This window comes from Scyliorhinus canicula, chromosome 1, assembly GCF_902713615.1.
Source record: "Scyliorhinus canicula chromosome 1, sScyCan1.1, whole genome shotgun sequence".
NCBI lineage: Eukaryota > Metazoa > Chordata > Chondrichthyes > Carcharhiniformes > Scyliorhinidae > Scyliorhinus > Scyliorhinus canicula.
Window position 1 is genome coordinate 223975914 of NC_052146.1, and position 27956 is coordinate 224003869.

Sequence of the window (27956 nt, forward strand, 5' to 3'; positions counted from 1 at the left end):
GAACTCTTACAGTGATGTTCAGGGACTGAATTGATTAACCCCCAACAACTATAACCATCTTCCTTAGTGCTAGGTATGACTCAAACCAGTAGAGTGTTTCCCCCCTGATTCCCATTGATTCCAGTTTTGCTCGGGCTCTCTGATGCCACACTTGGTCAAATGCTGCCTTTATGTCAAGGGCAGTCACTCTCCCCTCACCTCTGGACTTCAGCTGTTTTGCCGATGTTTGACCTGGTGCCATGAGACTTCATGGGGTCCAGAACTGATGTTGGGGACTCTCAGGGCATCTCCCTCCTGACTGTAGACCACTGTCCTGCCACTTCTGGTGGGTATGTCCTTGTTTGATCCAAGATTGTAATGAGGTCAGGAGTTAAATCAGTGAGCAGATTATTGTGAAGTGAATACCACTTGATAGACTCCTTCTACCACTTCACTGATGATCGACAGTAGACTGATATGGGGGTATTTCACCTGGTGGGATTTGTTCTACCTTTTATACATAGGACATGCATGGCAATTTTCCATACTTTTGGGTAGATGCCAGTGTTAGCTGTACTGGAGCTACTTGGCTTGGAACACGACAAGCTCTGGAGCACAAGTCTTCAGTAGTATTTCCAGAATATTGTCAGAGCCCATAGCCTTTGCAGTATCCAGTGCTTTCAGCCATCTTTTGATATCACATGTAGTGAATCGAATTGACTGAAGATTCACATCTGTGATGTTGGGGACCTCTGGAGGAAGCCAAGATGGGTCATTCACTCGGCACTTCAGGCTGAAGATTGTTGCAAATACTTCAGCCTTATCTTTTGCACTGATGTGTTGGGATCCGCCATATTCAGGATGGGGATATTTTTGGAGGCTCCTTCTACAGTTAGTTGTTTAATTGCTCACCATTCATGACTGACTGGCAGAACTACAGAGCTTAGATCTGATGGTTTTGGATTCGCTTATCTGTCTATTTCTTGCTGCTTATGCTGTTTGGCATAACGTCACCAGTTGACAACTCATTTTTAGTTATGCCTGGTGCTGATCCTGGCATGCCTTCCTGCACTTTTCATTGAAGTAGGCTTGATCCCTTGGCTTGGTGGTAATGGTAGAGTGGGAAATATGCCAGACCATGAGGTTACAGATTGTGATTGAGTACAATTCTACTGCTGCTGATGGCCCACAGCAGCTCATGGTTGGCCAATGTTGCTTGATGTGTTTGAAATCTATCCCATTTAGCACAGATTTAGTGCCACAAACATGTTGGAGGGTATCCTAAATGTGAAGACAGGTCTTTGTCTTCTCAAGAACTGTGCGCTGGTCACTGTCATGAACAGATGGGGCAGGCAGTTGGTGAGGAAGAGGTCAGGTATGTTTTTCCCTCTTGTTGGTTCCTTTACCACCTGCTGAAGACCCAGGGCGGAATTCTCCGCTCCCGGGAAAAATCGGGAGGGCCGTCGTGAACTCGGCCGAGTTTCATGACGGCCTCGGAGGCCGCTCCTCGCCCCCTATTCTTCCCTCCCGGCGGGGCTAGGAGTGGTGCTCCGTAAATCTCGGCCGTGGGGGCATCGCGCCGTGAATGACGCGGCCGGCGCACCTAATGACGTCAGCTGCGCATGCGCAGGTTGGCCGGCTCCAACCCGCGTATGCGCGGCTGACGTCATGACACTGATGGCATGAACCCGCGCATGCGCGGTGGCCGTCTTTCCCCTCAGCCACCCCGCAAGACGTGGCAGCTTGATCTTGTGGGGCGGCGGAGGGGAAATAGTGCGTCCAATTTGGACGCCGGCCCGACGATTGGTGGGCACCGATCGCGGGCCTGTCCCCTCCCGAGCACAGTCGTGGTGCTCTTTCCTTTCTAGGCCACCTATAAGCCCCAAACGGGCTTCTCACTCCCATTTCACGACGTCAGCGACCAGGTGTGTTTGCCGCCATTGTGAAACGGCCGCGAACGTCAGGCAGCTTGGCCCATCCGGGTCGGAGAATCGCAGTTCGCCGTGAAGAACGGCAAGCGCCGATTCTTCCGGGCGGGGGGGGGGGGGCAGAATCGCGGGGGGCGCGAGGGGGGCCTGAATTTTGTCGGGGGGGGGCCCTCCCGCGATTCTCACACGGCACGTGGGGAGCGGAGAATCACGCCCCCAGTCTAGCAGCTATGTCCATTAGGATTCACACAGCTTGGTCTGTAGTGGTGCTACCGAGCCACTCTTCCTGTTGGAAATTGAAATCCCCCCACTCAGAATATATTCTGCACCCTTGTCACCCTCAGTGCTTTCTCCAAGTGGTGTTCAATATGGAGGAGTACTGATTCATCAGTCGAGGGTGGGACAGTACATGTTAATCAGCAGCAGGTTTCCTTGCCCATGTTTGACCTGGTACCATGAGACTTTATGGGGTCCAAAGTCCATGTTGAGGGCTCTCAGGACAATTCCCTCCTGACTGTCCTGCCACCTGTTGGGTGTGTCCTGCTGGTGATACAGGGCATGTCCAGGGATGGTGATAGTGGTGCCTGGGATGTCTGTCAGATAGGTCCATGAGTACGACAATGTCAGGCTGTTTCTTGACTAGTCCTTGGGACAGCTCTTCCTGTTTTGGCACAAGCCCCAGATGTTTGCAAGGAGAACTTTGCCATTGCCGTTTCTGGTGCCTAGGTGTTTGCTGGGTGGTCCGTCCAGTTTCACTCCTAATTGACCTTTTTGCAGTTTGATACAATTGAGTGGCTTGTTCGGCCATTTCAGAGGGCAGTTAAGAGTCAACCACATTGCTGTGGGTCACAGGTAGACCAGATAAGGATGGCAGATTTCCTTCACAAAAGGACATGAGTGAATCAGATGGGATTCCTTTTTATGCCAATCGACAATGGTTTCATGGTCATCATTAGACTCTTAATCCAAAATTTTCATTCGTTAAGTTCAAATTGCACCATCTGCCATGGTGGGATACAAACCTGGGTCCCCAGGATATTGCACTGAGTCTCTGGATTACTGGTCCAGTAACAATACTAATCTTCTGCCTCCCCAGAATGTTGGAATATCAAGTCTGCCTCTATTAATATAAATGTAAATTAATATAACGTATTTTTCTGATTTTCTTCGGAATAGTTAATGATGTACCCTATAAATTTCAGTTAGATTAAAGTAACTGAAAACTGCAAGTAACTGAAATGTGACGCCTATAGTAATGATGAACAGTGGGTGCCTTGTGTACTTATGTATCATTCCAGTGTATATTTTTCTGTGTTACAGAGTTGCAGTAGATGGTCCTTTTGGAACTGCCTGTATAGATGTGTTCTATTATAAAGTTAGTGTGATGATTGCTACAGGAATTGGAGTCACTCCCTTTGCATCAGTACTGAAATCCATTTGGTACAAGTGCAGTCAACCAACAATGACATTGAAAGTAGAAAGGGTAAGTCATTTAAATTCCAGTATTGTTTTATCCTGAAAGGATATTGCACAAGTCCCTGTGATATGACTTTAAACACAAAGTCGCCTGATTGAACACAGATTACATGAGTGAACTGGGTTGCAATCAGTCACAAGTTTTGCATCTTATTACACATGGGACATTAATTTCAATTAGTAAAGATCAGTACTCTCAAATGTTTCATGTGCTCAAATGCAAATCTCTCTGTGCTATTTTGGGTCAGACTGTATGTAATCTTCAGCCAGAAGTAATGATTCATCTCCGCCTGCTTCTGAGGTCCAAAGCATTGCAGAAGCCAGTCTTCAAACAATTTGATTCACTCCATTGTTATATCAAGAAATTGCTGAGAACACAGAGTACAGCAAGGCTATAGTGCTGAAGACTTGTGGTTCAGAACTGTCCATGCCTCTAGCCAAACTCTTTCATTAAATCTATAACCTGACAATATGTGTCTCGTGTACAAAAGCAACATCAAAGAGCGATTTAACTTCCCTATTCTGGTACTCAAATATCCTTGCAGGAAAGGCCAATATGCCATTTTGCTTCCTTGTTGTACCTGCGTGTCATCTTTCTGTGCTCATTATACAAGTACACCCAAGTCACTCAGAACATGAACAGTTACAAGTTTACACCTTTTAAAAGATATTGGGTGGAATTCTGTGTCCCGGGATGCCCGGAGGGCGTTCCCTGATGGGACAGAGAATCAGGAGTCAGGGGAAATCGGGATCGGTGCCAGGCGCCGACCCAAACACAATGCTCCAAACCCCCGCTGGCGGTATGAACGAGGTTCATGATGTGCGCTGGCGGGGGGGATTAAATAAATGTAGTTCCTGTGGCCGGGAATCATGTGGGCGCAGATCACTTGTGTTTTTTACCAGTGTGGCCCTAACATGGTGGACCTCACGCCACCACGAGGTCCACCATGCCAGGGCCACCCTGATAGAGACGATCCAAGCCCATCCAAGGATGGCCCCCCCCCAACAATGCATTGCCTGCCCAGCCTCCTCTAGTAGGCCCCCACTCCTCCCCCATCCTCACCCAGGCCTCCCTCCCCACCACGTGGACCCCTCCTGTAATAGGGGGACCCCTCCCAGGGAATCATATAATACCGGGTCACCCTTGAGGGACCCTGTAATAGGAAGACCACCCAGGGGCCCCTGTAATAGAGAGATCCACCACAGGGACCCCGGTAATAGAGATGCACCACAGGGACCCCTGTAATAGAGAGATCTACCACAGGGACTCCTGTAATAGAGACGCATCACAGGGAACCATGTAATAGGGACCCACCAAAGGGGACCCTGTAATAGAGACCCACCACAGGAGTCCCTGTAATAGAGACCCACCACAGGGAATCCTGTAATAGAGACCCATCACAGGGGTCCCTGTAATAGAGACCCATCACAGGGAACCCTGTAATGGAGACCCACCACAGGGAACCCTGTAATAGAGACCCACCACAGGAGTCCCTGTAATAGAGACCCACCACAGGGAACCATGTAATAGAGACCCACCACAGGGGTCCCTGTAATAGAGACCCATCACAGGGGACCCTGTAATAGAGACCCACCACAGGGAACCCTGTAATAGAGACCCATCACAGGGAACTCTGTAATAGAGACCCACCACAGGGAACCCTGTAATAGAGACCCACCACAGGGAACCCTGTAATAGAGACCCACCACAGGGAACCCTGTAACAGAGACCCACCACAGGGAACCCTGTAATAGAGACCCACCACAGGAGTCCCTGTAATAGAGACCCACCACAGGGAACCCTGTAATAGAGACCCACCACAGGGGTCCCTGTAATAGAGACCCATCACAGGGGACCCTGTAATAGAGACCCACCACAGGGAACCCTGTAATAGAGACCCACCACAGGGAATCCTGTAATAGAGACCCACCACAGGGGTCCCTGTAATAGAGACCCACCACAGGAGTCCCTGTAATAGAGACCCACCCCAGGGAATCCTGTAATAGAGACCCATCACAGGGAACCCTGTAATAGAGACCCATCACAGGGGACCCTGTAATAGAGACACACCACAGGGGTCCCTGTAATAGAGACCCACCACAGGGGTCCCTGTAATAGAGACCCACCACAGGGGTCCCTGTAATAGAGACCCATCACAGGGAACTCTGTAATAGAGACCCACCACAGGGAACCCTGTAATAGAGACCCACCACAGGGAACCCTGTAATAGAGACCCACCACAGGGAACCCTGTAACAGAGACCCACCACAGGGAACCCTGTAATAGAGACCCACCACATGGGTCCCTGTAATAGAGACCCATCACAGGGAACCCTGTAATAGACCCCCATCACAGGGAACCCTGTAATAGAGACCCACCACAGGGAACCCTGTAATAGAGACCCACCACAGGGGTCCCTGTAATAGAGACCCATCACAGGGAACCCTGTAATAGAGACCCACCACAGGGAACCCTGTAATAGAGAGATCCACCACAGGGAACCTTGTAATAGAGACCCACCACAGGGAACCCTGTAATAGAGAGATCCACCACAGGGAACCCCGTAATAGAGACCCACCACAGGGAAACCTGTAATAGAGACCCATCACAGGGGTCCCTGTAATAGAAGCCCACCACAGGGGACCCTGTAATAGAGAGATCCACCACAGGGGTCCCTGTAATAGAGACCCACCACAGGGAACCCTGTAATAGAGACCCACCACAGGGAACCCTGTAATAGAGAGATCCACCACAGGGAACCCTGTAATAGAGACCCACCACAGGGGTCCCTGTAATAGAGACCCACCACAGGGAACCCTGTAATAGAGACCCACCACAGGGAACCCTGTAATAGAGACCCACCACAGGGGTCCCTGTAATAGGGAGACCTCCCAAGGCCCCCTGTACTGGGGAATCCCCGCAGGAACCGTCTGACTAAAGGTACCCCCTCCACAGATGCCACTACGCCCCCCCCCCCACCCCTCACAGACAGATCTCCCTCCCCCACCCTCCAGAAAGGGGCCTCTGTATGGAAACTAGAGAGCAATCCAGAGAGGAGCAGTGGGAAGTTTTGTAGCTGTAATACTTACCTTGCAGCTCCACGTGTCCATTCCTCAAAGGCGAGCAGCCGTGCCTGTGCCTGGTTCCCACAGATCCATTAGCTGTAAGACATTCACAGCTTTTGAGTAGTGGTCTGTGATTGACAGCTTGTACAAACCATCTGCAGCTTTAATCCCTTCATGCTACAGCGGCCCAAGTGATGAAATTTATTGACCACATCTGTGTGGGGGAGGGGGGTCTGTGTGTGTGTGGGAGGATTATGTGGTGGGGGTGCAATTAGGCAGGGGATTCCTGTGGGAGGTCCCCCTATTACAGGAGTCTGGGGGGGGGGTCTTCCTGTTCCAGGGGTCCCTGAGGAGGGTCCCCCTATCACACATGTCCCTGAGAGAGTCGATCGGGTCACCCCTGTACTTGGGGGTAGGGAGGGCACCCAGACAATCCAGGGGTGGGTGACTGCTGTGCAGTGGCGGGGGGGGGGGGGGTTGGGGCCGATTTGAGGTGCAAGGGGGATGGCCAACAATGGCACCTCGTTATCGGGCTGCCCGATCAAGATGGCGGCAAGCTGGAATCCCTCATATTCCACGCACGCCATGCATAAATTTGCATGCCGTGGAACACAGAATTGCATCACGCTTTATGACCCCAAGGGGACCGTGAAACTGGTGCAATTCAGCTCCGGCGGGAAATAGTCTCCCATATGGAGACTGTTTCAGTCTCACCCACCGCCCACGTTCCCATATTGGTTGCTGGCTACGAACAGGTCCTCATTAAGGTTGCTGAATTGTTTCTAGGAATTTTGGAAACCCTCTTCTGATCCTCTGATGCTGAATTTTACTTTTTCCAATTTGAGAAATTTGGCTAAGTCAGACAGCCAGTCCGTGGCCTTGGGTGGCGCTGCTGATCTCTAGCCAAACAGGATTCTCCAGTGGGTGATCAGAGAGGCATAGGCTAGGGTGTCTGCTCCTCTCCCCGCGAAAAGCTCTGGCTGTTCTGATACCCTGAAGACCGCCTCCTTTGGGCATGGCTCCACCCTCACTCCCACAACCTTTGGCATGGCCTCGAAAAAGGTGGTCCAGTACCAGACAAGTTTGGCACTTGACCAGAACATGTGGGCATGGTTGGCTGGGTCTCCCTGGCCCCGTTCGCATTTGTCCTGCACCCCTGGGAAGAACCCACTCATATGTGTTCTGGTCAAGTGGACCTTGTGCTGCACTAAGCTCAGCCCTTTGCATGAGGAGGTGAAATTTGCCCTGTGCAATGTCTCGATCCAGAGTCCTCCCCTATTTTTATGTCTAGTTCTTCCTCCATTTTTCCCGAGAAGGCTCCAAACTCCCTTAGGAGGTCCATTATTCCTCCCATGCTGGCTAGGGGTTTGAAATGTACAGGAGCAGGTCATCTGCATAGAGCAATACTCTGTGCTCTCTGTCTCCCCTTTGGATGCCTCCTCCTCCTCCGATCTGAGGGTGATGCCTAGTGGCTCGATTGACAGAGCAAATAGCAGCGGGGATGAGGGGCATCCCTGCCTTGGGCCTTGGTGCAGCTGGAAATATCCAGAGCTGGTGGCGTTTGTCTGTACGCTCGCCATGGGAGCGCTGTACAGCTGTTTCACCACGCGGTGGATCCTGGCCCAAACCCAAACTGGTCTAGTAGCTCCAGGAGCTCCTTCCATTTGACTCTGTCAAAGGCCTTCTCCGCATCCAGGGAGATGATCACTTCTGGTATCTCTTCCCCAGGTGGGGTCATGATCACATTCAGCAGGCTTCTGATGTGGACTGTTAGTTGCCTGCCCTTGACAAAGCCTGTCTGATCCTTCGTGACTTACTTTGGCAAACATCTCTCCAGTCGCCTCGCCAGAACATTCACCAGTGCCAGGATTTTGGCATTGGTGTTTAGGAGTAAGATGGGTCTGCACTCCATCGGGTCTTTGTCCTTTTTGGGGATCAGCTAAATTAAGACCTCGGCCAGCGTGGGAGGCAGGGTCCTTCTCTGTGGAGAGCCATTGAACATCTCCCATAGGTGCAGGGCCAATGCTGCCGTGAATCTTTTATAGAAATCAGTCGAGAATCTGTCACCAGTGCCTTCCCAACTGCATGGAATCGATGCTCTCCATATCTTTTCCAGTGCTAGTCGTGCTTCCAGTCCCTGTTTTCTTTCCTCCCTATTGACTGGAATGTCCAGTCCATTGAGAAACTGTCCCATCTTCGAGCCCCCTCTGGGGATCGGAGTTGTGCAGTTCCTGGTTGTGGGTCACAACGGCCCCGTTGATCTTGTCTGGGCCTTGGCGAGCCAGCCGTTTTAATCTTTCACCTGCACTATTTCCCTCGTGGCTGCCTGCTTCCTCAGCTGTTGAGCACGCAGGCAGCTGGCCTTGGCTCATGCTCATAAAAGGTCCCTCGTGTCTTGTGGAGTAGATGCACTGCTTTCCCAATGGAGAGCAGATCAAATTACATTTGTAATTTTTTTCCTCTCTGCCAGTAGTTCCACGGTCGGAGCTGTGGAGTATTGTCGATCCACATCCAGTATGGATTCAACCAACTGCTGCTTGGCCTTCCTCTCTTTTATATCCCTAAGTGCCCGAGAGACAATTATTTCTCCCCTTATCACCACCCTCAGTGCCTCCCAGATGTGGAGGGTGAGACCTCCCCATTCTGGTTGTATCCCTCGATGGCTTGTGGCATTTACTCGCAGACAAGGAGTGCTGTGTCCAGTCTCCATGAGGAGCGTTGGATCCAGCCCATTTTCAACCTCACATCCACGTAGTACAGAGCATGGTCAGAGATTACAATTGTGGAATATTCCGCCCCTACTATCCCTAGAAGCACTGATTTCCCTACAAATAAGTCGATGCAGGATTATACCTTGTAGACTTGCGAGAAGAAAGAGAACAACTTCTCCCTCGGGTGTGTGAACCTCCATGGGACCATGCCCCCCTCCCCATCTGCTCCATAAAGGTGTTCAGCCGACTACTTTGTTAATTTGGGGCTGGATTTGTCCATTTGTGGGTCCTGTACACAATTAACGTCACCCCCCCCCCCCCCCCCCCCCCCCCCCCCCCATTATGAGTTGGTGGGAATCTTGGGCCTGGATTTCTGCCATGGTCTTTTTTATAAAGTCTGTGTCATCCCAGATGGAGGCGTACACATTCACAAGTATCACTGGTGCCCCTTCCAGGACACCGCCAATCATGACATACCGTCCCCCCCAGGTCTGTCACCACCTTCGTTCTCTTATTGAGTAGAATGGCCAAACCACTAGCCCTTGTCCCGTAACACACCTGGTACATCTGTCCTATCCATCCCTTTCTTACCTTCAGTCAGTCTTTCTCCCTCATGGAGAAAGACTATGTCGGTCTTCAGGCTTTTCAGATGGGCTAAGACTATGGATCTCTTCACTGACCCGTTAAGTCCCCTGACATTCCAAGTGACTATCCTGATGGGGGTGGGGGGGCTTCTGTTCCCCTCCCCCACCCCACCTCGGTCTGGCCATCTCCACGTGTGACCTGTTGTAACCAGCGATATGCCCCCCCCCTCCTCACCCCCAACTATCCCCCGGTTTCCACCCCCCCCCCCCCCCCCGAGTCCTCCTACCCTCATCTACCCCCCTACCCTGTGCTCCTGTGGGTTTCCCTTCCTCTGTCCTCTTGCTCCCTAACCCTCTCCTCCCCCCTTTTGCCAGGCCCTCCCTTTCTCTCGGGAGCTGCGCCATGGCCCTTCCTCTCCTCTTACCTCTGTGTTCTCGCATATTCACTCGCTCGGTGGCTCTCCTCCTGGGAATGTTTCCTCCTATCTTTGACCAATTTTCTTCTTCCCCTTCCCTTCCCTGTTCAGCCACTTCAGTGTTACTTTGCCTCCACCACCACCGCACCCCCCCCCCCCCCCCCCCCCCCCCCCAACCACCGGACATATATATAGAGATAAGCCAGGCATGAAAAGACAAATAATATCACTCGTGATCTTTTTGGACCATCCCTGCTGTCATCCCAGCCCACTTTTCCTGATGAAGTCCTCTGTTTCACCCAGTGCATCAAAGTAGAACTCCCTGTTGTTATAGGTTACCCGCGGTTTTGTCAGGAAAAGTATCCCGAACCGTATTTTGTTCTTAAATATGGCAGCCTTGGCCCATTGAACTCGGCTTGGCGTTTGGCCAGATCGGCCCCAATGTCCTGGTATATACAGATCGCCAGGCCCTCCCATTTACATGACCTTGTGCTGCTTGCCCAGTTTAGGATCCTTTCGTTGTCCTGGTATCTGTGGAGTTTTATGATGACCGCTCTTGGTGGATCCCCTGATTTGAGCCTTTGCCTGAGCGATCTGTGGGCTCTGTCCAGTTCTGAGAGTTTGCGGAAGTTTTCTCCCCTGACCAATTTCCCCAGCATCTGCGCTACATAGTCCGTTGGGTTCCTGCCCTCCATACCCTCAGGCGGCCCAATGCTGAGCACTCTGAGTTTGGGACCGCGCTTAATGACGTGTTGCGCAACCAGCTGGTTTGTGCGATCCATAACCTTGATACCAGAAGAAGCTCCTGATAGAAACCACTATAACATTGGAAAAAGCAATCGAGAAAGCTCATGTGATGGAGTGTGCTGAGAAAGGCGTCACTGAGTTCCAAAGTGTGACCTAAGGGGAGGTCAATCAAGTATGGGATGGGATGGCCGCAAAGTGCACGGCATGTTCAACAGGCACAGCAGTGAGCCAGACACAGTCCTCGAGACCAGATCAGAGTCAAAGGCCGGGAAAATGGCTGGGCATCAACTCAAGTCAGAGGTGGACTGCTATGGTTATGGGGAGGACCATTCCCAAGAGACCTGCATGTTCGGGGGATTGTGTGTTTCAGATACAATCGCAGGCAGCCACATCCAATCACGTTGCCGTGCTAGGCAAAGCGCACCAAACAACAGCAGCAGTCCACAGCACCACTGAATAGAGTGAAGAAGAGGTCTGAAGAAGAGCATGCAATGCAGTCCAGTTGAATCAGACGGCCTCAATTAAAATTGTCTGTAGGGCAAATCGCTCAAAATGGAAGTCGACACCAGGGCTTTGATGACCATTGAAGGAGATCAGACTTTCAAATATATCCATGCTGGAAGTTTGACCAGTGCAAACATTCCATGGACACTTGGGAAACCTTGAAAATCCTTGGAACCACCAACACACCAGTGGCATCCGAAGAGCAAGAAGCCAACCTACCCTTGGTTATCATGGAAGGGCACAGACCCAGCCTGATGGGACAAGACTGGCTTCAGAAGATTAGGCTCAATTGGCTGGAAATATTCAAAATTTCAAAAGGCACCTTCCAAAATGTCCGAAGGAAGTATGAAGACATTTTTCACAAGGAACTGGGCCAAATCAAAGGCATCAAAGTGAAAATCTATGTGAATTGATACTCAACGCCCAAGTTCGTCAGAGCTAGACCAGTATCATATGCCCTGCATCAGCAGGTTCAAGTTCATAGAATCATAGAATCCCTTCAGTGCAAAAGGAGGCCATTCGGCCCATCGAATCTGCACCAACCCTTCAAAAGAACACTCTATCATGTCCATTCCCCGTCCACCCATTCTTTCCCGTATCCCCATAGCCCAATCTGCACAAACCTGGACACTTAAGGGCAATTTAACCCTAACCCACACATCTTTGGACTGTGGGAAGAACCGGAGCACCCAGAGGAAACCCATGCAGACATGGAGAGAATGTACAAACTTTACACAGCAGTCACCCAAGACCGGAATTAAACCTGGGACCATGATGCTGTGAGGCAGCAATCTTAACCACTGTGCCACTGTGCCGTCCAGTTGAACCTAAGAGATTAGAAGAGCTGGACATAATCAAACTGGTTCAGCTCTCTGAGTAGCCAGTAATCCCCATTCTCAAATCGGATCATTCCATTAGAATTTGTGGGGATTACAAACTAAACATAAATCAGGCTGGCCTGGTTAATAAGAAACCAAATTTCCTGCATCGAGGACCTCAAAGCCAAGTTGGTACAACTGTTCAGGCAGCCTCCTGCCTCAGTAATTAACACTTACTCTGGCAAGCATTGATGGTTAACTGCCACATAAGGCAGAATTTTACTGACCCCCAGGAGACAGAAGGGGAAGTGGGTGGGGGATGGGGGTGTAGGTGAAGCTGAGTTGGATTGGCTCTCCAACCATGTACTGCCTTTTAGGAATCTTACCAACAACGTGAATTGGATCAGGATCAGGCAGGCTGCCCAACCCAAGATGATGGACAGCCAATTTGGATATGCAAGGCCCTACCAAGACTATTTTACCAGGCCGTCGACATTTTGCCAATCGCAGAGGAGGCTGCCTCTCAGCAAAACCTGGGGGTGGGGAGAATTGTTTTTTTAATCAATGAGTCTTTTAGCTCATTCAAGATTTTGTTCAACAAAACTAAAACCAATAAGGCAAGATTCTCGTTGAGAAAAGGTGGTACTGCCAGGGGACTGTGCCAGGGCGCGACCTCTGGGGATTCCCAATATAGGGGTGTTCCCCTTTTGTGCAATGGGGGTTGCCTCAATGTTTGTGTGGGAGTTTGCCCCATTGCTTGCAGGAGGGGGGGCTCCATGTCCTTGGTAGGTATGGGGGGGGGGGGTAGTTTCTTTTTGACGTAGGTTAGGCCCGAACGCTGTGGAGCTGGCGTTGCCGGCTCTACCAGGCCCCTACCTGCCAACGTGACAGTGGAAACCCTCTGTGCACAGAGTGCCAGAGAATCTGGCGAGAAATCTCAGCTGTGCAGCTGAAGAGCTAAATGTCGGTTATCTTGTCCCAGCCAGCACTGTACACAGAATTCAAGATTCCACCCAGTGTCTCAGACCCACCCCTCTCTCCCTCAAACTGAATGTAAAATTCATATTATGTATGGCTGCTGGATCTGGGTGTGCCTTCAGTAGAAGATCATTAATTACACCCATCTCATTGCCCAATACAGGTTCAGTGTAGCCTGCTCTCTGGTTAGCTCCGCAAAATGTTGAAGTTCATTGGGGGTGGGTTTTTCAGGGAGTTTCCTGCCTGCTTTGCCGGCGTGTTCTCCACCGCTATCCAATGACACTTAGGGCGCGATTCTCTGGTACGATTTCTCAGTATTGTAGTGAGCAGGAATTGCCCTGAGCTTCCTGTCGCCTGGCCCAGCGAGGCCGGCAACGTTAATTGATCCACTGAACGAGGCCTCACAGGCTTCTCACCGCAAATGAAGGCTCGCCAGCCGACTCGACGACACTGCACTCACCAGCCAACCGCTCACCACATCGAGCAGCACTTAAACTGCACTTACTCACCAACCCCGGCCAGCTCGCAACAATGGCACCCAGGAGACCGGTCCCACGATTCGGGGATGCTGATCTGGGGAGGCTGCTAGATGCTGTGGAGGCCAGGAGGGATGTCCTCTTCCCCCGAGGGTCTAGGTGGGACAGCCATAGGACAGCTAGTGCTGCCTGGGATGAGGTAGCGGTGGCTGTGAGCGCTGGGAGTGTGACCAGGAGGACTATCACCCAGTGCAGGAAAAGGGGTCAATGACCTACACTTGGCAGCACAAGTGAGCAGACAGCATGCCCGCACCCCCTTCCGTGAGACAATTCTGCTCCCATGGGAGCATTCATCCCCCCTCCCCCTTCAAACCCCGCACCATTCCTTCACAGCTCCTCCCACCACTGTGAACCATACGTGTGGCTAACGATGCCCCCTCTGTGTCTCCTCAGGACAAGCTCTCCCACAATCGCCGGGAGAGGGCTCAGAGTGGTAGTGGGGTGTAGGGCATCACGCCACCTTCAAGGAGTGGGCCCTGGAATGACCGGTGTGGTCAAGGACAGGGTAGTCACCAACTCAGAGGCTGGCGGATGCCACAGAGGTGAGGAACCACCAGACTCCACCCGGAGGACCTGTCAAACCTGAGTTGTTATTGCCTTACTGACTGACCCATCCCTCCCACTGACCACATGTCCATTCTCCCGCAGGTCCTCCAGCCGACAGCGCTGGCCCATCACGGATGGCCCCCCTCTCCAGTCTCCCATGAGACCACCTCGGAGGGGCGCTCCAAGGATGCCACCGTAATAGCCGCGTCACAGCTGTCATCCCCACCCTCCACCAGCGCAGATACACGCACCTCCATGGGAAATGTTAGTGGTCAGGCTTTTTGGGCACCACACAGCTGTTGATGCACACCAGGTGAAGGTGGGACCCCCCAGACGAGGCAGCAGTTGGATCGCCCACTATGTATTCTTCCATTCCCATTTTAATTTCTTTCCCTTTCTAGATTTCTTGAATGGGGTCAAATTTCTAACACATTTTCTTTTGCATATAAAGGTTTATTTCTATTGGATCTGCCGGGACACCCATTCTTTTGAGTGGTTTGCTGATCTCTTATATTCCCTGGAAATACAGTTGATGGAGAAAGGAAAGAGACACTTTCTGAGCTATCACATCTTCCTCACTGGCTGGGATGAATACCAGGTGAGTGAGAACTCATTGCTGCACTCTTGTCCTTAATAGTACTTGTGTTCCCCTTCAAAGATTAAAGTTTGCTTATGCTAACAATTAAATTCACCACAGTTAGGCAACTAATTTCAATCATTTATTTTAAGCTTTAAATGGGGTGCCAGAGTACCCAATTATATTCACCTGTGTACTTTGCTCCTTGCTTTCAAAAATCTCCTCTCAATCTTGTTCTTCCAATTTGCTTTCAGTTCTCCACCCTAGCCTCAAAACGTCTTTCCATATGTGTGCATTCACCACAAATTCATTATAAAGCACTCTAAGATGACTCAACTCTCAAAAATGAACTAATTCTCACAAATACAGCAAAGTGTATGGCTGCTGACAATATCCCGGAAATAATACTGAAGACTTGTGCTCCAGAACTTGCCGCATCCCGAGCCAAGCTGCTCCAGTACAGCTACAACACTAGCATCTACTCAGCAATTTTTTATTTTTATTTTTCCAGAATTTAGAGTACACAATAGATTTTTTCCAATTAAGGGGCAAATTAGCGTGACCAATCCACCTAACCTGCACATCTATGGGTTGTGGGGGCGAAACCCACGCAGACACGGGGAGAATGTGCAAACTCCACATGGGTAGTGACCCAGGGCCGGGATCATGGCGCCGTGAGGTAGCAGGGCTAACCCACTGCGCCACCGTGGTGCCCACATCTACTCAGCAATGTGGAAAATTGCTCAGGTGCATCGTGTGCACAAGAAACAGGACAAATCCAAGCCAGCCAATTACCTCCCTATCAGTCTACTCTCCATCATCAGCAAAGTGATGGAAGGAGTCATCAACAATGCTGTCAAACGGCCCTTGCTCAGCAATAACCTGCTTACTGACGCTCAGTTTGTATTCCACCAGCGTCACTCAGCTACTGACCTCATTACAGCTTAGATTCAAACGTGGACTAAAGAACTGAATGCCAGAGGTGAGGTGAGAGTGACTGCCCTTGACATCAAGGCAGCATTTTACTGAGTATGGCATCAAGGAGCCCCAGCAAAACTGGAGTCAATAGAAATCAGGGGGAATACTCAACGCTGGCTGGAGTCATACCTGGAACAAGGAAGATAGTTATGGTGGTTGAAGGTCAATCATCTCAGCTCCAGGACATCACTGCAGGAGTTCCCCAGGGTAGTGTCCTCAACCCAACTATCTTCAGCTGCTTTATCAATGACTTCCCTTCCATCACAAGGTCAGAAGTGGGGATGTTTGCGGATGACTGCACAATGATCAGCACCATTCACAACTCCTCAGATTATGAAGCAGTCCATGTCCAAATGCAGAAAGACCTGGACAATATCCAGGCTTGGGATGAGAAGTGGCAAGTTACATTCGTGCCACACAAGTGCCAGGCAATGACTATCTCCTACAAGAAGGGATCTAACCACCGCCCTTTGACATTCAATGGCATTACCATCACTGAATCCGCCACAATCAACATCCTGGGGGTTACCATTGACCAGAAACTGAACTGGACTAGCCGTATTAATACAGTGGCTACCAAGACAAGTCAGGCTAGGAATCCTATGGTGAGTAACTTACCTCCTGACTCCCCACAGCTTGTCCACCATCTACAAGGCACAAGTCAGGGGTGTAATGGAATACTCTCCACTTGCCTGGATGAGTGCAGCTCCAACAACACTCAAGAAGCTCGTCACCATCCAGGACAAAGCATCCTGCTTGATTCCTCCTCCTTCCACAAATATTCAAACCCCCACCACTAATGAACAGTGCCAGCCATGTGTACCATCTACAAGATGCACTGCAATAACTCACCGAGGTTCCTTAGACAGCACCTTCCAAACCCACAACCAAGACCATCTAGAAGGACAAGAGCAGCAGATACCTGGGACCCCCACCACCTGGAGGTTCCCCTCCAAGTCACTCACCACCTTGACTTGGAAATGGCTGGAGCAAAATCCTGGAACTCCCTTCCTAACAGCACAGTGGGTGTACCTACACCTCAAGGACTGCAGCGGTTCAAGAAGGCAGCTCACCGTCACCTTGTGAAGGACAACTAGGGATGGGCAATAAATACTGGCCTAACCAGTGACGCTCACATCCCATAAATGAATGAGTTTAACCTGAGGATCACCACACCTCAGGCGAGGGGCAAGGTAGAGAAGGGGGGCCTTCATAAATAACCTCAGCCAGTATGGGAAATGAACCCACTCTGCTGGCCTCACTCTGCATTACAAAGTAGCTATATTAATGTATTAATGACAGAAACATACAAGTAAGTTTTGAAAAGTCATGAAATGTTTTTATTGGCATTGTACAGCACTGTACAGTATGTTGGAGATTGAAGATTAATTGACTGAGGTAAAGAAGATTCATTGCTATCTGACCCAATAACTACAACTGGAGGAGCTGACGGAGGGAGAGCTACAGAGAGGCTATGGTGCTTGAAATTGATGGTTGGCTTTTCTAGTTGAGTGAGTGCATAGAAGACTCATTGCTATATAACTTGGTAGCCATAACTAGTGGAGCTGGTAGAGGGAGAGCTGATGCAGATGTTTAGGTGCTTGGAGCTCATGGTTGATTTTTCTTGAAAACTGGTCGTCCTAGTCTGCTTGGAAAATTTCTGCCTCTCCACACACATTGGTCTGAAATATTGAATGGAATTATCCATGTCAAGATAAACATTGGAACAGTAATTTACCATGGGATCCATATCATTAATGATAAACTGCACAACCTGCTTAATTTCTTCATTGTGATTTGAAAAATTCCTTCTGTTTCTTCATTGTCTTCATCATCATCATCTTCCCCCAAACTTGCTTCATCATCTTCAATTCCATCAGATCTTCATCTGATAATTTTGCATTAAGAGATTCCATCAATTCCTCCACATCACCTGCATCAACTTCTTCAAAACCCACTTTGTGTGAAAAGTTAATAATCACATTTATATTAGCTGCAGTTTCACGTGAAGTAAACACATGAAAAAGTTAGCAAAGATCACAGCTGAAACAGAAACAGGGAAGCTTCTCCGCCAAACTGCAGAACACTGGAATCTGGAAACTGACTATTCGCCCGCAGAAGTCAGCGCTACTCGTATCTAAAATTGCAATGGTTACAATTTTCAATCATCTACTCCTCATGAGTCAAAGACCATTTCATATACCTTTTTTTACTTACTTACATTGGACCAAATTGTCAGTTTTAAAAATCTTTTCAAATAAGGAGCAATTTAACATGGCCAATCCACCTATCCTGTACATCTTTGGGTTGTGGGGGTGAGAGATCCACGGAGACACGGGGAGAATGTGCAAACTCCACACGGATAGTGACCCGTATGGAGAATCCAGCCCATGATTTTTACATTAAACTTGTTGCGACCAGAACAGGGATTGAGTTATCCAAGGCATAACAATTTGGGGGTAACCTAGCCAGACAGTAACCAATTGGAGCACATGTCTGGACTGTAACAAATTGAGGAGTGTTGCCAAATTGAATCACACCTGGGGGCCAGTCGTCAATGTGGCTGCAATTGGAAATTCAACGTGCAGCAGGTTATCCGCCTGAATCAGAATTTTGCTGTGCTGTGCTCTGGTGCTGTAATGTCCATGCTACCACTTAACTGAGTATAATATCACCATGGTTCAATGAGAAGTGCAGGGGTGCATGCCAAGAGCAGCGTCAGGCATATTTAAAAATGAGGTGCCAACGTGGTGAAGCTGCAATGCAAGACTAGATGCGTGCTAAGCAATAAAAGCGGCATGCAGTAGACAGAGCCAAGTGACCCACAACCAATGGATCAGATCAAAGCTCTGCAGTCTAGCCACATCCAATCATGAACAGTGGTGAACAATTAAACAACTAACCAAAGGAGGAGGTTTCACAAACATCCCCATCCACAATGGCTGTGGAGCCCAGTATATCAGTGCAAAAGACATTTGTAACCCTCCTCAGCCATCACAGATGCCAGCCATCAACCAATTTGATTCACTTCATGTGACATCAAGAAACGGCTGAAGGAATTGGATGCGACAAAGTCTAAGATTCCTGACAATAGCAGTATTGTAGTATGGAAGGTGAGTGCTCCAAAACTAGCCACAACCTTCGCCATGTTGTCCCAGTCCATCTACAAAACTAACAAATATCCTCAAAAGCAGGACAAATCCAATATGCCTAATTACCACCATGGCAGTCTATACTCAATCATCAACAAAGTGTCATTGACAGTTATATCAGGCATTGTTTGCCCAGCAACAACCTGCTCACCAATGCCCACCTTGGGTTCTGCCAGGGCCAGACCTCACTACAGCTAAACATGGACAAAAGAGCTGAAATCAGTGGCAAGGTGGTATTTGACTAAGTGTGGCATCAAGGGGCCCTGGTAAAATTGAAGTCAATGGGAATCAGGAAAAACTCTTCACCGATTGGAGTCATACCTAGCATATTGGAAAATAGTTGTAGTTTAATTTCATTTCAGCCCCAGTGCCTTGACGTGTCCTAGGCCCAACGATTTTTAGCTACTTCATCGATGACCTTCCTTTAATCATAAAGTCATAAAATTCTTGATTCCCCAGCTCTAGAAGTGGCTTGTATTAGCAAGCAACAATACCTGGACAACGTTCAGGCTTATGCTGATAATTAGTAAGTAACATTCACTAAACACAAGTGCCAGCAGTGACCATCTCCAACATTCAATGGTATTACATCACTGAATCCCCCACCATTAACATGCTGGGTGCTACCGTGGACCATAAATACAATTGGACCAGCCTATCATGGCTACAACAGAAGGTCAGAGGCTGGGAATCCTACAGCGAGTAACTCACCTCCTGACTCCCCAAAGGCTGTCCGCCACCTACAAGGCACAAGTCAGGAGTGTGATGGAACACTCTCCACTTGCCTGGTTGAGTGCCGCTCCAACAACACTCAAGAAGATTGACAGTGAAACTTCGATCCAGACAGAGCTGTGGGAGCACCTACACCAGATGGACTGCAACGGTACAAGAAGACAGCTCACCACCACCTACTCAAGGGCAATTAGCGTAGACCTTGCCAGCAAGACTCACAGCCCAGAAACAAATATGTAAAAAATACTACTGATGCAACTGAATGTATATTAATTCATTACCTAGTACATAACAGTGGATTGTATTGCTTAGTACTGTTTAAGATTTATTTTTGCCAATGAAGGAGTTGAGAAATAGTTTGCAACATAATTTGCAACACTAAAGACTTTTAGCAATTGCACTAATGACAGACTGGCAGTTGTTTTTCCGCAGGCTGCTCACATTGCCTTGCACTATGAAGAGAACAAAGACGTTATCACTGGGTTGAAACAGAAGACATTCTATGGCAGGCCAAATTGGAACAAGGAGTTCAAACGCATAGCTGATCATCACCCTGGGTAAGGCCTTTGATGCTTCAATGTGTGGTTAAGTCATCAGGCATTAATGTATTTTTATAAAAGGTTTGGACTACAGTCCATAATTTATCTTTTTTTTTAATGTATTTTATTACAAACATGTATCAAAACAGGTAACAGCGAATAAACGCCCCGGGAAACATACTTACCAACAATCAACAGAGTTTGTACAGATTTTTCCCCTTTTTCACTCCCCCCCCCCCCGCGGCGACGAACAGCCCCTCAAACATGGTCAGAAATATCCCCCACCTTTCCTCAAACCCCCCTGAAGAGCCCCTTAACTAATACTTTATCTTCTCTAACTGCAAGAAGTCGGACAGTTCACCCAACTAAAACGCTACCCCTGGTGGCGATGCCGACCGCCACTCCAGCAAAACTCGTCGCCGTGCAATCAGAGAGGCGAAGGCCACGACATCGGCCTTCCTCCTCTCCATGAGCTCCGGTTTCTCTGAAACCCCAAATATCGCCACCAAAGGGTCCGCCTCCACTATCCTGGCTAAGACCGCGAACACTCCCGCCCAGAATTGTCCCAATGTTTCACAACCCCAAAACATGTGTGCGTGATTCGCTGGCCCCCGCCCACACCTCTCACACTCATCTGCTACCCCCTGAAAGAACCCACTCATTCTTTCCCGAGTCATATGTACCCTGTGCACCACCTTAAACTGTATCAGGCTCATCCTTGCACAAGCGAAGGTCCCGTTTACCCTGCGGATGCTGACCTTTGCTGATCAAATCTTGCCTCTCCAAGCGGAGATAGATTCTCTCCTTCAAAAGATTCTCCCAATAGTTTCCCTACCACTGACTCACTGGTCTGTAGTTCCCTGGCCTATCTCTACAACAATTCTTAAATAGTGGGACCACATTAGCTGTTCTCCAATCCTCTGGAACCTCTGGAAATTTGAGTGTGAGCTCTGCAATCTCCTCCCTCACCTCCCACAGCAACCTTGGACACAATTCATCCGGAACTGGAGATTTGTCCACTTTTAAGCCTGCCAACACCTCCAATACCTTGTCACTCCCTATGTTAATTTGCTCAAGAACCTCTCAGTCTTTCTCCCTTAGTTCCATACCTACATCCTCATTTTCTTGGGTGAAGATGGATGTGACGTTATCGTAGAACACCCTACCAATGTATTCTGGCTCAAACCACAGATCAGTCTCTGGTCCCTAAGAGGCCTACTTTTTCCCTCGTTATCCTCTTCCCATTGATATACTTATAGAATATCTTGGGATTTTCCCTACTTTTACCAGCCAGAGCTTTCTCATACCCCCAGGGTGGATAGGGAACAGCTGTTCCCCTTAGTTGAAGGGTCTGTTACAAGGGGACACAAGTTCAAGGTGAGGGGCAGGAGGTTTAGGGTGATTTGAGGAAAATATTTTTTTACCCAGAGGGTGGTGATGGTCTGGAATGCACTGCCTGGGAGAAGGTAGAAGTGGTTGCCACGCATCCTTTATTGATGATCACTTGGCACATCATAACTGATGTGTTGAGTAAGCTGGGTCTATGTGGACTCGTTTGATGCAGTGTAGAGAGAGACAGGCTTCCAACACTTGAAGAGATGCAACACGATTTTATTGAACAACTAACTGTAATACATGCTTTGACTGTGGGTTGACACTATGCTGACTTGACTGGAGACCTGAGGCTAACCTGACCAGACTAACTGACTACCACATGGTGTTTGTACTAGCTGCTGCTCACGAGCTCTGACTGTCTCAGAGGCTGGATCCCGAGAGAGCGGGAAAACTGGTGCCCTCTGGCTTTATAGTGGTCGTGTCCTGTCTGCTGATTGGCTGCTGTGTTCTGTGTGCTTACTGGTCATCCTGTGTGTCAATCACTGCCTGTCTGCACTCCATCTATATTATGACAATAACATTCAAGGCTATGGACAAGTACTGGCAAATGGGATTAGGTAGACAGGTCAGGTATTTTTCAGACGTCGCTTTAGACTTGATGGGCCGAAGGGCCTCTTCTGCACTGTATTATTCCATGATTCCTGTCTTCATCTGAGTTACATCAGTAACTGTGTGGTGCTCACCAGGTTGTGTCACAGAAGCCTGCCCACTAATGTCTCTCACTGAGGTGTGTCTCTGTGCTGGTGGAAGGTGGGGGTGATAGCTGTGACACCTCGATGGTGGTCTCCTCGGAGCTTTCCTCCAAGGTGGGTTCTTGGGTGGTGGTGGTGGGAGGGGCACTCTGGATGGCCCAGCTCCATCAGGCAGAGGTCGTGCGAGACAATGGACATGTGGTATTGAGAGGGATGGATCATTTTGTTTGACATGAACAATTCACTTGAGACAAGTCATCTGGGTGAATTCTCATCTCTGTGGTGCAGGCCAACCTCGTCGTTGTTGACTGTTCTCACCTAGGTCAACCCCACAATTTCTAGGGACCGTTCCTCACAGGGAGTGAGGGAGCAAGGACTCGAATCTCTGTGCTTCACCGCCCACCGCTCCAATGACTAGAGGCCCAACCTATTTAACCACTCCTCATAAAAGAATCTCTCCATACCTGGGATCAATCTCGTGAACCTTCTCTGGGCTGCCTCCAATACCAATATATCTATCCTTAGATAAGGGGACCAAAAATGTTCACAGTATTCCAGGTGTCATCTAACTAGTGCCTTGTACAGTTTTAGAAGCATGCAAATTGTCTTCCCAATTACTTGCTGAACCTGCATGCTAGTATTTTGTGATTTATGCATGAGGACCCACAAATCTCTCTGTGCTGCAGCTTTCTGCAGTCTTCTTCCATTAAATAATATTCAGCTCCTTTATTCTTCTAACCAAAGTGCATAACTTCACATTTTCCAACAATATATTTCAGCTGTCAAGGTCTTGCCCACTCACTTAACCTATTTCCCTCTGTGGACTCTTTGTGTCATCCTCACTATTTGCCTTCCCAGATATTTTTCTGTCATCCGTAAACTTAGCAACAGTACATCCACTTGCCTCATGTAAGTCATTAATATTGCTCCATATTCCATATACATAGAATCACTACAGTGCAGAAGGAAGCCATTCAGCCCATCGAGTCTGCACCAACCCTCTGAAAGAGCACACTACCAAGGCTCACTCCCCCGTCCTATCCCTGTAACCCCACCTGGCCTGCACACCTTTCGACATTAAGGGGCAGTTTTAGCATGGGCAATCCACCTAACCTGCACACCTTTGGACTAATATCTATTGTAAATAATTGTGGCCCCATCACTGAATCATTGAACCCTGCGGCACTCCACTAGTTGCAGGTTACCATCCTGCAAATGTCCCTCTTATCCTAACTCTCTGTCTTCTACTTGTTAGCCAATCTTCTTTCCATGCTAATACACTACCCTCAACACCATGGACTGTTATTAAGCAGCCTTTTGTGCGATGCCTTATCGAACGCTGTTTGGAAATCCAAACATATTCCTCAATCTATCCTGCGCATTCCACCTCAAAGAATTCTAATACAGGCATGATTTCCCCTTCATTGGCCATGCTGACTCTGCTTGAGTATATTATGTATTTCTAAATGTTCTATAATGGACATTTTCCCAATGACAGATGTTAAGCTAACTGGGCTATAGCTGCCTGTTTTGTTTTCTTCCATTTTGATTAAGTGTGTTATATAGGCAGTTTTCCAATCCTCTGGGACTTTTCCAGCATTTAAGGATTCTTGGATGATTACTACCAGTGCCTCCACTATCTCTGTAGCTACTTCCTTTAATATTCTGGAATGCAATCCATCAGGTCCGGGGGTCTATTGGTCTTTAGCCCCATTAGTTTCCCCAGTACATTTCTCCCACCTCAACTTTTGCCCCTTAATTATTTAGTATTTTTGGAATGTTACTAAAGTCTTCCGCTGTGAAGACTGACGCAAAACATTTATTTAACTCCCCCACCATTTCCTGGCTCCCCATTATTATTGACCAGTCTCATTCTCTGTGTGGCCTATGTTCACTTTGGCCTCTCTTTTCCTTTTTATATATTTAAAGAAGATCTTACTGTCAAATTTTATATTACCTGCTAGTTTATCCTCATAGTTGATCTTCTCCCTCTTTATTTTTTGATCATCTTTTGTTGGTTTATAAAACTTTCCTAATCCTCTGGCATAGTACTAAATTTTGCCACATTGTATACTTTCAGTTTAGTACTAACCTTAACTTGTTTGGTTAACCACGGTTGATTTATCGCCTTCCTAGAATCCTTCTTCCTCTCTAGGATATGGCAGCACGGTCGCACAGTGGGTAGCATTGTTGCTTCACAACTCCAGGATCCCATGTTCGATTCCCAGCTTGGGTCACTGTCTGTGCGGAGTCTGCACGTTCTTCCTGTGTCTGCATGGGTTTCCTCTGGGTGCTCTGGTTTCCTCCCAAAAGTCCCAAAAATTGGTGCTGTTAGGTAATTTGGACATTCTGAATTCTCCCTGTGTACCCGAACAGGTGCCGGAATGTGGTGACTAGGGGCTTTTCACAGTAACTTCATTGCAGTGTTAATGTAAGCCTACTTGTGACAATAAAGATTATTATCTTCCTTATGAGTCATGAACTATTTTCAGAAAAATCTGCCATTGCTGATCAACAGTCTTTCTTGCTAAATTCCTTTCCCAGCCCACTCCAACTAACTCTGCTCTTGTTCCTTTGTAATTGCCCTTATTTAGGATTAGCACAGTTGTTTCTGACCCAAGTATCTCACTCTCAAACTGAAGGCTATATTCTGCCATGTTATGGTCTCTGCTTCTAAGGGGATCTTTTCCTGAGATTGTTTGTTAAACTTTCCTCATTACACATTACCAAATCCAAAATAGTCTAATCCCTGGTTGTGTCCACAACATATTGTTCCAGGAAACTGTCCCGAATACGTTCCATGAATTCTTCCTCATGCCTACCTCTGCCAATTTGTCTGTCCCAAACCACATGAAGATGTAAGTCACCTATGGTTAACATACTGCCAATTTTACATGCCCTCTTTATCTCCTGAATTATTCTCCATCCTACAGTATAGCTACTGTTAGGGGGCCCACAGACTACTCCCAGCAGTGTCTTCTTCCCCCTGTTATTTCTTACCTCAACCCATGTGGATTTTACATCTTCCAATTCAAGGTCATTTCATGCTATCGTACTTATTACGTCTTGTACTCACATAGCTACCCCACCACGCTTTCCTTCCTGCCTGTTCCTAGGAAAAATCAAATACCCCTGATAATTTCATTCCCAGCTTTGGTCTCCTTGTAACCACTATCTGTAATGATTATAATATCATACCCATTAACCTCAATTTGTATCCTTAATTCATTTATGTTTTGCCGAAAACGACATGCATTTAAGTAAAGAGCCATTATTTTGCTTTTTTTACCCCTTTGACCCTCTTTGCTGCTTTTTAAAAATGTTTGTGCACTCTGTCCCTACTGCCACGCTCTGGATATCATTACCTAAATAGTTGTCTTGTAATGCTGCCATATCCTGTTGCTTTGCAAGCCAATGCATTCCCTCTCCAGAATTATCCGCCCTCTATTTACGGTTAGCAAGAACACTGGTCCCAGCACAGTTCAGATGTAGGCTGTTCCAACGGTATGATCCCATTTTCCCCAGCACAAGTGCCCTTGATCCCTAATTGCCCTTTCTTTTTTTTAAATATAAATTTAGTCCACCCAATCATTTTTCCAATTAATGGGCAATTTAGCGTGGCCAATCCACCTACCCTGCACATCTTTGGGTTGTGGGGGCGAAACCCACGCAAACACAGGGAGAATGTGCAAACTCCACACGGACAGTGACCCAGAGTCGGGATCGAACCTGGGACCTTAGCGCCGTGAGGCTGCAGTGCTAACCCACTGCGCCACCGGGCTGCCCTTAATTGCCCTTTCTGAGCGCAGTTAAGAATCAACCCACATTGCTGTGGGTCTGGAGTCATATGTAGACCAGACCAGGTAAGGGTGGCAGATTTCCTTCCCTAAAGGACATTAGTGAACCAGATGAGTTTTTACAACAATCGATAGTAGTTTCAAAGTTGCCATTACTGATTTTCCCAGAGTGCTATGCTGGTCTCTGGATTACCAGTCCAGTGGCATTAGCACTCCACCACCATCTCTCCCTATATTATTTGTATCAAGTTGTTAATCTGTTGCAAGTTGTGGTTCTTTTTCTAGATGCTAGTTTGCAATAAGCAGTGGAAAATCAGTTTAAATAGCCACTGCTTCAACTTCCATTACACTTAATTGGAGATTTAGACACATTTAAGGGGAATCTACATAAGCACATGAGGGAGAAAGGGAAAAAAGGATAAGGTAGGGTCGGAGGAGGCTCATATGGGGCATAAACGCATCCAAGAGGCCAAATGGCCTCTTTCCTCTGCTGTACACTGAACCTAACCCAGCCAACTCAGGTATAGCAAAAAAGAAGTGATTGTTACATCAAAGTTTTGTCCAGCAAAAAAAATCCAAATGTATTGGAAATTACACAATAAATAGCTTATGCAATATGATACACAATGTTTTTTTTTCTCTTTGGTAACAATGTCCTAGTATTAGCAGCCATACACTCCACCTGCAACTGATGTATATCATCAGAAGTGCTAACACGAGTCATCAGAAACATAAATAGAATATGATACATTCAGTCAGACAATTCATTCACAGCATGTTTCCTGTGGTGCAACTGAATTTTATTCAGCACTATGTTCCCAGGTTTAAGGTTTAAGGTAGCAAAAAACCAGATGTTCACTTTTTTGACTGTAAGAAACCTAAACGATAAGTGGTGCCATTTTGTATCAAACAAATTACTGCATTCCAGTGGCAGTTGCGTTCAATTATCTACTTATATACCCGTAATCCTGTTACTTGGCTGCTTTTTGTAATTTTGTGCTAATGTTTCAACAGCCGACCTCCAATGGTACGAACATTAAAATTAGCCAACAGCCTGGCGAGTGCAAGCTACCTTGTTCTAAATTATCTCTAATATTGCATTTTCTACAGGACCAACATCGGTGTGTTCTTCTGTGGACCCAAGGACCTTTCGAGTGTTCTTCATACAATGTGTAATAATTATTCATCTGCTGATCCCCGAGGGGTTCAGTTTCACTACAACAAGGAGAATATCTAAGTTCTATGCAACTTTTACAGTAATTATTCTTAAGGTGGGGTGTTGGGGCTGGGGTGGGGTTTGAATATAACAACAGGTTGATCGTTTTATTTCCCCAGTTACATAGTTTGAAATATCAGACAACCAAATTAACAATATGTAATTGTTATTTAGGAATGTAACATGTGTCCTTTACATTTTTTTGGTCAGGTTATAGAAAAATCATTAAAATAAGTATGAAATAATTATATTTCACGTCAGATTACACTATATCAGATAGCCGTAGGGTATTATTCTCTTTCACTTAAGTGTTAATACTCTTCTTTATTTAAAAATATTCTACTGACACCAAAGATTTCTAAAGTTCATACCTGACTTAATATTATTCCAATAATGCCAAGAATCATTGATACATGTGAGATATAGTGGCTGCTCTATGTCTACAAGCACTGCTCCAACATTACCATGATAAATTGGTGAATGTCCTCTACATAAGTAATCGTCATTATGAGGCCATTAGGCCCATCGAATCTTTGCCATTTCTAGAGTAATCTAGTCAGTTTCATACCCATGCTCAATCCCCATAGTC

General features: G+C 47.7%; 1 protein-coding gene across 1 annotated transcript in view; it reads left to right on the forward strand.

Annotated features, from left to right (window-relative positions):
* LOC119963802 (NADPH oxidase 3-like) overlaps positions 1-27388 on the forward strand; it is a 121766-nt gene extending 94378 nt beyond the window's left edge. Inside the window, exons 11-14 of the mRNA XM_038793140.1 lie at positions 3228-3390; positions 14741-14887; positions 20161-20285; positions 27262-27388. Coding sequence (XP_038649068.1) covers positions 3228-3390; positions 14741-14887; positions 20161-20285; positions 27262-27388 — 562 coding nt within the window. The remainder of the gene's footprint in view (positions 1-3227; positions 3391-14740; positions 14888-20160; positions 20286-27261) is intronic.
* The last annotated feature ends 568 nt before the right edge of the window (positions 27389-27956 follow it).